Source organism: Scyliorhinus torazame, chromosome 11 (genome assembly GCF_047496885.1).
Source record: "Scyliorhinus torazame isolate Kashiwa2021f chromosome 11, sScyTor2.1, whole genome shotgun sequence".
NCBI classification, from domain to species: Eukaryota; Metazoa; Chordata; class Chondrichthyes; order Carcharhiniformes; family Scyliorhinidae; genus Scyliorhinus; species Scyliorhinus torazame.
The window spans coordinates 251,675,972-251,687,210 of NC_092717.1; the positions used below are offsets into that span (position 1 = coordinate 251,675,972).

General features: G+C 53.1%; 1 protein-coding gene across 1 annotated transcript in view; it reads left to right on the forward strand.

The window, feature by feature from the left end:
* Positions 1 to 10,656, forward strand: part of fastk (Fas-activated serine/threonine kinase) — a 107,945-nt gene extending 97,289 nt beyond the window's left edge. The window contains exon 9 of the mRNA XM_072468564.1: positions 9,249 to 10,656. Coding sequence (XP_072324665.1) covers positions 9,249 to 9,335 — 87 coding nt within the window. The 3' untranslated portion in view covers positions 9,336 to 10,656. The remainder of the gene's footprint in view (positions 1 to 9,248) is intronic.
* Positions 10,657 to 11,239: the final 583 nt, after the last annotated feature.

Below are 11,239 nucleotides of genomic sequence, written 5' to 3' on the forward strand. Positions count from 1 at the left end.
TATGATTCGCTGGGCTTCTCGAGCACCTCGCACACCTATCCTCCACCCCAAAAAATTTACTGAGCCGTGTTCCAGTCATATGTGCCCTGTGTAATAGCTTAAACTGAATCAGGCTTAGCCTGGAGCACGATGACGACGAGTTTACCCTGTTTAGGGCATCTGACCACATCCCCTCCTCAATCTCCTCCCCTAGCTCTTCTTCCCATTTCCCTTTTAGTTCGTCCATCATAGTCTCCCCTTCGTCTCTCATTTCCCTATATATATCCGACACCTTACCGTCCCCCACCCATTTCTTTGAGATGACTCTGTCCTGCACCTCTTGTGTCGGGAGCTGCGGGAATTCCCTCACCTGCTGCCTCGCAAAAGCCCTCAATTGCATGTACCTGAATGCATTCCCTTGGGGCAACCCATATTTCTCGGTCAGCGCTCCCAGACTCGCAAACTTCCCATCCACAAATAGATCTTTCAATTGCGTTATACCTGCTCTTTGCCACATTCCATATCCCCCATCCATTCCCCCCGGGGCAAACCTATGGTTGTTTCTTATCGGGGACCCCCCCAGTGCTCCGGTCTTTCCCCTATGTCGTCTCCACTGTCCCCAAATCTTCAGTGTAGCTACCACCACCGGACTCGTGGTATAGTTCCTTGGTGAGAACGGCAATGGGGCTGTCACCATAGCCTGCAGGCTGGTCCCCCTACAGGACGCCCTCTCTAATCTCTTCCACGCCGCTCCTTCCTCCTCTCCCATCCACTTACTCACCATTGAAATATTAGCGGCCCAATAATACTCACTTAGGCTCGGTAGTGCCAGCCCCCCCCCCTATCCCTACTACGCTGTAAGAATCCCTTCCTCACTCTCGGAGTCTTCCCGGCCCAAACAAAACCCATGATACTCTTTTCTATCCTTTTGAAAAAAGCCTTCGTGATCACCACCGGGAGACACTGAAACACAAAAAGGAATCTCGGGAGGACCACCATCTTAACTGCCTGCACCCTCCCTGCCATTGACAATGCTACCATATCCCATCTCTTGAAATCTTCCTCCATCTGTTCCACCAACCGCGTCAAATTTAGCCTGTGCAATGTGCCCCAATTCTTAGCTATCTGGATCCCCAGATAACGAAAGTCTCTTGTTACCTTCCTCAACGGTAGGTCTTCTATTTCTCTACTCTGCTCCCCTGGATGCACCACAAACAGCTCACTCTTTCCCATGTTCAATTTATACCCTGAAAAATCCCCAAACTCCCCAAGTATCCGCATTATTTCTGGCATCCCCTCCGCTGGATCCGCCACATATAGTAGCAGATCATCCGCATATAAAGATACCCGGTGTTCTTCTCCTCCCCTAAGTATTCCCCTCCATCCCTTGGAACCTCTCAGCGCTATCGCCAGGGGCTCAATCGCCAGTGCAAACAGTAACGGGGACAGAGGACATCCCTGCCTTGTCCCTCTATGGAGCCGAAAATATGCCGATGCCCGTCCATTCGTGACCACACTCGCCACTGGGGCCCTATACAACAGCTGCACCCATCTAACATACCCCTCTCCGAACCCAAATCTCCTCAACACCTCCCACAGATAATCCCACTCCACTCTATCAAATGCTTTCTCGGCATCCATCGCCACTACTATCTCCGTTTCACCCTCTGGTGGGGCCATCATCATTACCCCTAACAACCTCCGTATGTTCGTGTTCAGCTGTCTCCCCTTCACAAACCCAGTTTGGTCCTCATGAACCACCCCCGGGACACATTCCTCTATTCTCATTGCCATTACCTTGGCCAAGACCTTGGCATCTACATTGAGGAGGGAGATTGGTCTGTAGGACCCGCATTGTAGCGGATCCTTTTCCTTCTTTAAAAGAAGCGATATCGTTGCTTCTGACATAGTCGGGGGCAGTTGTCCCCTTTCCTTTGCCTCGTTGAAGGTCCTCGTCAGTAGCGGGGCGAGCAAGTCCAAATATTTTCTGTAAAATTCAACTGGGAATCCGTCCGGTCCCGGGGCCTTTCCCGTCTGCATGTTCCTAATTCCTTTCACCACTTCTTCTACCGTGATCTGTGCTCCCAATCCCATCCTTTCCTGCTCTTCCACCTTGGGAATTTCCAGCCGATCCAAAAACTCCATCATTCTCTCCCTCCCATCCGGGGGTTGAGCTTCATACAATTTTTTATAAAATGTCTTAAACACTTCATTCACTCTCTCCGCTCCCCGCTCCGTCTCTCCATCTTCGTCTCTCACCCCCCCTATTTCCCTCGCTGCTCCCCTTTTCCTCAATTGGTGTGCCAGCAATCTGCTCGCCTTCTCTCCATATTCATACTGTACACCCTGCGCCTTCCTCCATTGTGCCTCTGCAGTGCCTGTGGTCAGCAAGTCAAATTCCACATGCAGCCTTTGCCTTTCCCTATACAGTCCCTCCTCCGGTGCTTCCGCATACTGTCTGTCCACCCTCAAAAGTTCTTGCAACAACCGCTCCCGTTCCTTACTCTCCTGCTTAGTTTATGTGTCCTTATTGATATCAGCTCCCCCCTAACCACCGCCTTCAACGCCTCCCAGACCACTCCCACCTGAACCTCCCCATTGTCATTGAGTTCCAAGTACTTTTCAATGCATCCCCTCACCCTTAAACACACCCCCTCATCCGCCATTAGTCCCATATCCATTCTCCAGGGTGGACGCCCTCTTGTTTCCTCCCCTATCTCCAAGTCTACCCAGTGTGGGGCATGATCCGAAATGGCTATAGCCGTATATTCCGTTCCCCTCACCCTCGGGATCAATGCCCTATCCAACACAAAAAAGTCTATGCGTGAATAGACTTTATGGACATAGGAGAAAAACGAGAACTCCTTACTCCTAGGTCTACTGAATCTCCACGGGTCCACCCCTCCCATCTGCTCCATAAAATCCTTAAGCACCTTGGCTGCTGCCGGCCTCCTACCAGTCCTGGACTTCGACCTATCCAGCCTTGGTTCCAACACCGTGTTAAAGTCTCCCCCCATTATCAGCTTTCCGGTCTCTAGGTCTGGGATGCGTCCTAGCATTCGCCTCATAAAATTGGCATCGTCCCAATTCGGGGCATACACGTTTACCAACACCACCATCTCTCCCTGTAATTTGCCACTCACCATCACGTATCTGCCCCCGTTATCCGCCACTATAGTCTTTGCCTCGAACATTACCCGCTTCCCCACTAATATAGCCACCCCCCTGTTTTTCGCATCCAGCCCCGAATGGAACACCTGCCCTACCCATCCTTTGCGCAACCTAACCTGATCTATCAGTTTCAGGTGCGTTTCCTGTAACATGACCACATCTGCTTTAAGTTTCTTAAGGTGTGCGAGTACTCGTGCCCTCTTTATCGGCCCGTTAAGCCCCCTCACGTTCCACGTGATCAGCCGAGTTGGGGGGCTTCCCACCCCCCCCCCTTGCCGGTTAGCCATCATCTTTTTCCAGCTTCTCGCCCAGTTCCCACGCGGCTGTATTTCTCCCAGACGGTGCCCCCCCGCCCATCCTTTCCCGCACCCACTCCCCCCTTTCCCCAGCAGCAGCAACCCAGTAATTCCCCCCTCCCCCCCCCCCCCCCCCCCCCCCCCCCCGCTAGACCCCCCGCTAGCGTAATTACTCCCCCCATGTTGCTCCCAGAAGTCAGCAAACTCTGGCTGACCTCGGCTTCCCCCCGTGATCACGGCTCGCCCCGTGCGGCGCCCCCTCCTTCCTGCTTCTCTATTCCCGCCATAATTATCATAGCGCGGGAACCAAGCCCGCGCCTCTCCCTCGGCCCCGCCTCCCATGGCCAACGCCCCATCTCCTCTCCCTCCCCACCTCCCCCCATCACCACCTGTGGGAGAAAGAAAAGTTACCATACCGCAGGATTAATCATACAATCCCTCTTCGCCCCCCCCCCCCCCCCCCCCCCCCCCACTCGTCCCACCACTTTGTCCAAACGTTCATTTTCGTAGTCCAATCATTCCAATTTTTCTTCTACAATAAAAGTCCACGCTTCATCCGCCGTCTCAAAGTAGTGGTGCCTCCCTTGATATGTGACCCACAGTCTTGCCGGTTGCAGCATTCCAAACTTTATCTTTTTTTTGTGAAGTACCGCTTTGGCCCGATTAAAGCTCGCCCTCCTTCTCGCCACCTCCGCACTCCAATCTTGATAGACGCGGATCACCGCGTTCTCCCATTTACTACACCGAGTTTTCTTCGCCCATCTAAGGACCATTTCTCTATCCTTAAAACGGAGAAATCGCACCACTATGGCTCTGGGAGCTTCTCCTGCTCTCGGTCCTCGCACCATAACTCGGTATGCTCCCTCCACCTCCAACGGACCCGTCGGGGCCTCCACTCCCATTAACGAGTGCAGCATCGTGCTCACATATGCCCCGACGTCCGCCCCCTCCACACCTTCAGGAAGGCCAAGAATCCTCAAGTTGTTCCTCCTTGCGTTATTTTCCAGTGCCTCCAACCTCTCCACAGATCGTTTCTGGTGTGCCTCCTGTATCTCCGACTTCACCACCAGGCCCTGTATGTCGTTTTCATTCTCTGCTGCTTTCGCCTTCACGACCCGAAGCTCCTGCTCCTGGGTCTTTTGTTCCTCTTTCAGCCCTTCAATCGCCTGTGATATCGGGGCCAACAACTCTTTCTTCATTTCCTTTTTTATCTCCTCCACGCAGCGTTTCAAAAACTCTTGTTGTTCAGGGCCCCATGTGAAACTGCCACCTTCCGACGCCATCTTGGTTTCTGCTTGCCTTCCTTGCCGTTGTTCCAAAGGATCCGCTGCAATCCGGCCACTTTCCTCTCCTTTTTCCATCCGTGTCCAGGGGGAACACCCTTCTGGTTTACCGCACGGTGTTTTCAGCCGTTAAAATTGCCGTTGGGGCTCCTATCAAGAGCCCAAAAGTCCGTTTCACAGGGAGCTGCCGAAACGTGCGACTCAGCTGGTCATCGCCGCACCCGGAAGTTGTCACTGGATTAATAACCCAGAGACCCAGAGTAATGGTATTGTCACTGGAATAGTAACCCAGAGACCCAGAGTAATGGTATTGTCACTGGAATAGTAACCCAGAGACCCAGAATAATGGTATTGTCACTGGAATAGTAACCCAGAGACCCAGGGTAATGGTATTGTCACTGGAATAGTAACCCAGGGTAATGGTATTGTCACTGGAATAGTAACCCAGAGACCCAGAATAATGGTATTGTCACTGGAATAGTAACCCAGAGAGCCAGGGTAACGGTATTGTCAATGGAATAGTAACCCAGAGACCCAGAGTAATGGTATTGTCACTGGTATAGTAACCCAGGGTAATGGTATTGTCACTGGAATAGTAACCCAGAGACCCAGAGTAATGATATTGTCACTGGAATAGTGACCCAGAGTAATGGTATTGTCACTGGATTAGTAACCCAGAGACCCAGGTTAATGGTATTGTCACTGGATTAGTAACCCAGAGACCCAGAGTAATGGTATTGTCACTGGAATAGTAACCCAGAGACCCAGGGTAATGGTATTGTCACTGGAATAGTAACCCAGAGTAATGGTATTGTCACTGGAATAGTAACCCAGAGACCCAGAGTGATGGTATTGTCACTGGAATAGTAACCCAGAGACCCAGGGTAATGGTATTGCCACTGTAATAGTAAACCAGACACCCAGGGTAATGTTATTGTCACTGGAATAGTAACCCAGAGACCCAGAGTAATGGTATTGTCACTGTAATAGTGACCCAGAGTAATGGTATTGTCACTGGACCAGTAATCCAGAGACCCAGAGTAATGGTATTGTCACTGGAATAGAAACCCAGAGACCCAGAGTAATGGTATTGTCACTGTAATAGTGACCCAGAGTAATGGTATTGTCACTGTAATAGTGACCCAGAGTAATGGTATTGTCGCTAGACCAGTAATCCAGAGACCCAGGGGAATGCTCTGGGGACCCGGGTTCGAATCCCGACACTGCAGACGGTGAAATTTGAATGTAATAAAAATTGGAATTAAAAGCCTAATAATGATCATGAAACCATTGTCGATTGTCGTAAAAACCCATCTGGTTCACTAATGTCCTTTAGGGAAGGAAATCTGTCGTCCTTACCCGGTCTGGCCTACATGTAACTCAAGATCCACAGCAATGGGGTTGACTCTTAAATACCCCCTGAAAGACACTCAGTTCAAGGGCATTTCAGGATGGGCAATAATTCAGGCCCAGCCAACCACACCCAAAACTCCTGAATGAATTTAACAAAGTAAACAGTTCAGCCCATTGAGTGCCACCATTCAACACGTTCGTGGCTGATATAATCTCAGCTCTATTTAACCCTTCATCGCCCGCTCTCCATAACCCTTCATCGCCCGCTCTCCATAACCCTTCATCGCCCGCTCTCCATAACCCTTCATCGCCCGCCCTCCATAACCCTTCATCGCCCGGTCCCCATAACCCTTCATCACCCGCTCTCCATAACCCTTCATCAAACGCTCTCCATAACCCTTCATCAAACGCTCTCCGTAACCCTTCATCGAACGCTCTCCGTAACCCTTCATCGAACGCTCTCTATAATCCTTCATCGCCCGCTCTCCATAATCCTTCATCGCCCGCTCTCCATAACCCTTCATCGCCCGCTCTCCATAACCCTTCATCGCCCGCTCTCCATAACCCTTCATCGCCCGCTCTCCATAACCCTCCATCGCCCGCTCTCCATAACCCTTCATCGCCCGCTCTCCATAACCCTTCATCCCCCGCTCTCCATAACCCTTCATCGCCCGCTCTCCATAACCCTTCATCGCCCGCTCTCCATAACCCTTCATCGCCCGCTCTCCATAACCCTTCATCGCCCGCTCTCCATAACCCTTCATCGCCCGCTCTCCATAACCCTTCATCGCCCGCTCTCCATAACCCTTCATCGCCAGCTCTCCATAACCCTTCATCGCCCGCTCTCCATAACCCTTCATCGCCCTCTCCCCATAACCCTTCATCGCCCGCTCTCCATAACCCTTTATCGCCCGCTCTCCATAACCCTTCATCGCCAGCTCTCCATAACCCTTCATCGCCCGCTCTCCATAACCCTTCATCGCCCGCTCCCCATCACTCTTCATCCCCCGCTCCCCATAACCCTTCATCGCCCTCTCTCCATAACCCTTCATCGCCCGCTCTTCATAACCCTTCATCGCCCGCTCTCCATAACCCTTCATCGCCCTCTCCCCATAACTCTTCATCGCCCGCTCTCCATAACCCTTCATCGCCCGTTCTCCATAACCCTTCATCGCCCGCTCTCCATAACCCTTCATCGCCCGCCCTCCATAACCCTTCATCGCCCGGTCCCCATAACCCTTCATCGCACGCTCTCCATAACCCTTCATCACCCGCTCTCCATAACCCTTCATCAAACGCTCTCCATAACCCTTCATCGCCCGCTCTCCATAACCCTTCATCGCCCGCTCTCCGTAACCCTTCATCGAACGCTCTCTATAATCCTTCATCGCCCGCTCTCCATAATCCTTCATCGCCCGCTCTCCATAACCCTTCATCGCCCGCTCTCCATAACCCTTCATCGCCCGCTCTCCATAACCCTTCATCGCCCGCTCTCCATAACCCTTCATCGCCCGCTCTCCATAACCCTTCATCGCCCGCTCTCCATAACCCTTCATCGCCCGCTCTCCATAACCCTTCATCGCCCGCTCTCCATAACCCTTCATCGCCCTCTCTCCATAACCCTTCATCGCTCGCTCTCCATAACCCTTCATCGCCCTCTCTCCATAGCCCTTCATCGCCCTCTCCCCATAATCCTTCATCGCCCTCTCTCCATAACCCTTCATCGCCCGCTCTCCATAACCCTTCATCGCCCTCTCTCCATAACCCTTCATCGCCCGCTCTCCATAACCCTTCATCGCCCTCTCTCCATAACCCTTCATCGCCCGCTCTCCATAACCCTTCATCGCCCGCTCTCCATAACCCTTCATCGCCCGCTCTCCATAACCCTTCATCGCCCGCCCTCCATAACCCTTCATCGCCCGCCCTCCATAACCCTTCATCGCCCGCCCTCCATAACCCTTCATCGCCCGCCCTCCATAACCCTTCATCGCCCGCTCTCCATAACCCTTCATCGCCCGCTCTCCATAACCCTTCATCGCCCGCTCTCCATAACCCTTCATCGAACTCTCTCCATAACCCTTCATCGCCCGCTCTCCATAACCCTTCATCGCCCGCTCTCCATAACCCTTCATCGCCCGCTCTCCATAACCGTTCATCGCCCGCTCTCCATAACCCTTCATCGCCCGCTCTCCATAACCCTTCATCGCCCTCTCTCCATAACCCTTCATCGCCCGCTCTCCATAACCCTTCATCGCCTGCTCTCCATAACCCTTCATCGCCCTCTCTCCATAACCCTTCATCGCCCGCTCTCCATAACCCTTCATCGCCCGCTCTCCATAACCCTTCATCACCCGCCCTCCATAACCCTTCATCGCCCGCTCTCCATAACCCTTCATCGCCCGCCCTCCATAACCCTTCATCGCCCGCCCTCCATAACCCTTCATCGCCCGCTCTCCATAACCCTTCATCGCCCTCTCCCCATAACCCTTCATCGCCCGCTCTCCATAACCCTTCATCGCCCGCTCTCCATAACCCTTCATCGCCCGCTCTCCATAACCCTTCATCGCCCGCTCTCCATAACCCTTCATCGCCCGCTCTCCATAACCCTTCATCGCCCGCTCTCCATAACCCTTCATCGCCCGCTCTCCATAACCCTTCATCGCCCGCTCACCATAACCCTTCATCGCCCGCTCTCCATAACCCTTCATCGCCCGCTCTCCATAACCCTTCATCGCCCGCTCTCCATAACCCTTCATCGCCCGCTCTCCATCACCCTTCATCGCCCGCTCTCCATAACCCTTCATCGCCTGCTCTCCATAACCCTTCATCGCCTGCTCTCCATAACCCTTCATCGCCCGCTCTCCATAACCCTTCATCGCCCGCTCTCCATAACCCTTTATCGCCCGCCCTCCATAACCCTTCATTGCCTGCTCTCCATAACCCTTCATCGCTCTCTCTCCATAACCCTTCATCGCCCGCTCTCCATAACCCTTCATCGCCCGCTCTCCATAACCCTTCATCGCCCGCTCTCCATAACCCTTCATATTTGTGTTACAAAAACCCCCATGGGCTGCAGATCATCACCTCACACATACTGAAAGCCAAGAGGACACTGGCTCTGGTTACACCTAATCTCACTGCATTTGTCCTTTGCTCTCACCTACAGCTGCCTTACCATGAGTTGGAGAAGCTGAACGGGATCGAGGAAGTTAAACATTATTTACGGAAAAGACTCCTGGATGTGCAGTTATGACGATCAAAGACGAGCTTTTTTTTGTACCCCGCTCCTGTTTCTACTTTGGAGAAGTGATGGCGCCTCCCATTCGGCCCCTCGTCGGAGCTCCCAGAGATTGTAGCACCAATAGCGATTGGAACTCGGGAGCTGCTCAACTGTTTTATTTCTCCTCCTCTGGCTTTCAGAGTGGAAGGGAACCTTGTGGGGGTTTTTTTTTTTTGCTTTTGTGTGTTCACATGCTTACTACTGCCAGGTGTTTTGTACCATCCTTGGAGATGACAAGCTTTTAAAACAAAGAATCTTGGAGTGTGAGTGAAGTTCTAGTTAAGTTGAGAATTGGCAGGGAGGTTTCGTGAAAGAGTTTTTTTCTTTAATTGCGTGTTCACTGGCCATCTCGTGGCCTGTGGCTTTCTTCCATCCTCGTCACCCGCCAACCGGTTACGAACTGACAAACCTTAGGCCGAGACGCCAAATGCTGCTGAATTACTCCCATCACCCTCTCATTGGCATACTGCCTGAAGGGGTTTCTCTCTGAGCCGGTAGTGAACCCATTGAAGAACTGGGAGAAAACCTGCAGTCGGTGTGTTACCAATGCACCTGCAGCCCTTGTCTTTCTTGGCAGCAGAGGTAGTGGGTTTGGAAGGTGCTGTTGGAGGAGCCCTGGTGAGGTGTTGCAGTGCATCTGGGAGATGGTGTGCACAGCTGCTGCGGTCTCGGTGGTGCATGGGATGCCAATCAAGCGGGGCTACTTTGGCCTGGGGTGAATCGGGCTTTTTTAGTGTTGTTGGAGCTGCACTCACCCAGGCAATTTGTGGAGGGCATTAACCTGGAGCACAGAATACCCTTGTGGGGTTTTTCTCTTCTTGTAATGAGCCTGTCTTTCCGTCCACTCCAACCAACAACAGCTCAATCAGCTACAAATGATGTAAATTGCATGTGATTGTGGGAGAACCTGAACACAATGGACTGGAATCGGAGAGGGGACTTTTCCTATCCTAGTCTACCCACAGTGTGGGAGTGCTGGCTGGGGATGGTGTTGATGGAAATGGTTGCTATGGGGAGAGGGTGGAGGTGGCTGCTAGTGGAGATGGTGGAGGTGGTTGCTAGTGCAGGTGGTTGCTAGGGGAGATGTTGGAGGTGGTTGCTAGGGGAGATGTTGGAGGTGGTTGCTAGGGGAGATGTTGGAGGTGGTTGCTAGGGGAGATGGTGGAGGTGGCTGCTAGGGGAGATGGTGTTGGCGGATGTGGTTGCTCGGGGAGGGTGTTGGAGGTGGTTGCACAGGGAGAGGGTGTTGGTGGAGCTGGTTGCAAGGGGAGAGGGTGTTGGTGGAGGGTTTTGCTAGGGGAGAGGGTGGTGGAGGTGGTTGCTAGGGGAGAGGGTGTTGGAGGTGGTTGCTAGGGGAGAGGGTGTTGGTGGAGGGTTTTGCTAGGGGAGAGGGTGTTGGTGGAGGTGGTTGCTAAGGGAGAGGGTGTTGGTGGAGGTTTTTGCTAGGGGAGAGGGTGTTGGTGGAGCTGGTTGCTAGGGGACAGGGTGGAGGTGGTTGCTAGGGGAGAGGGTGTGGGTGGAGGTGGTTGCTAGGGGAGAGGATGTTGGTGGAGCTGGTTGCTAGGGGAGAGGGTGTTGGTGGAGCTGGTTGCTAGGGGAGAGGATGTTGGTGGAGCTGGTTGCTAGGGGAGAGGGTGTTGGTGGAGGTGGTTGCTAGGGGAGAGGGTGTGGGTGGAGGTGGTTGCTAGTGGAGAGGGTGTGGGTGGAGGTGGTTGCTAGGGGAGAGGGTGTTGGTGGAGGTGGTTGCTAGTGGAGAGGGTGTGGGTGGAGGTGGTTGCTAGGGGAGAGGGTGTTGGTGGAGGTGGTTGCTAGGGGAGAGGGTGTTGGTGGAGCTGGTTGCTAGGGGAGAGGGTGTTGGTGGAGGTTTTTGCTAGGGG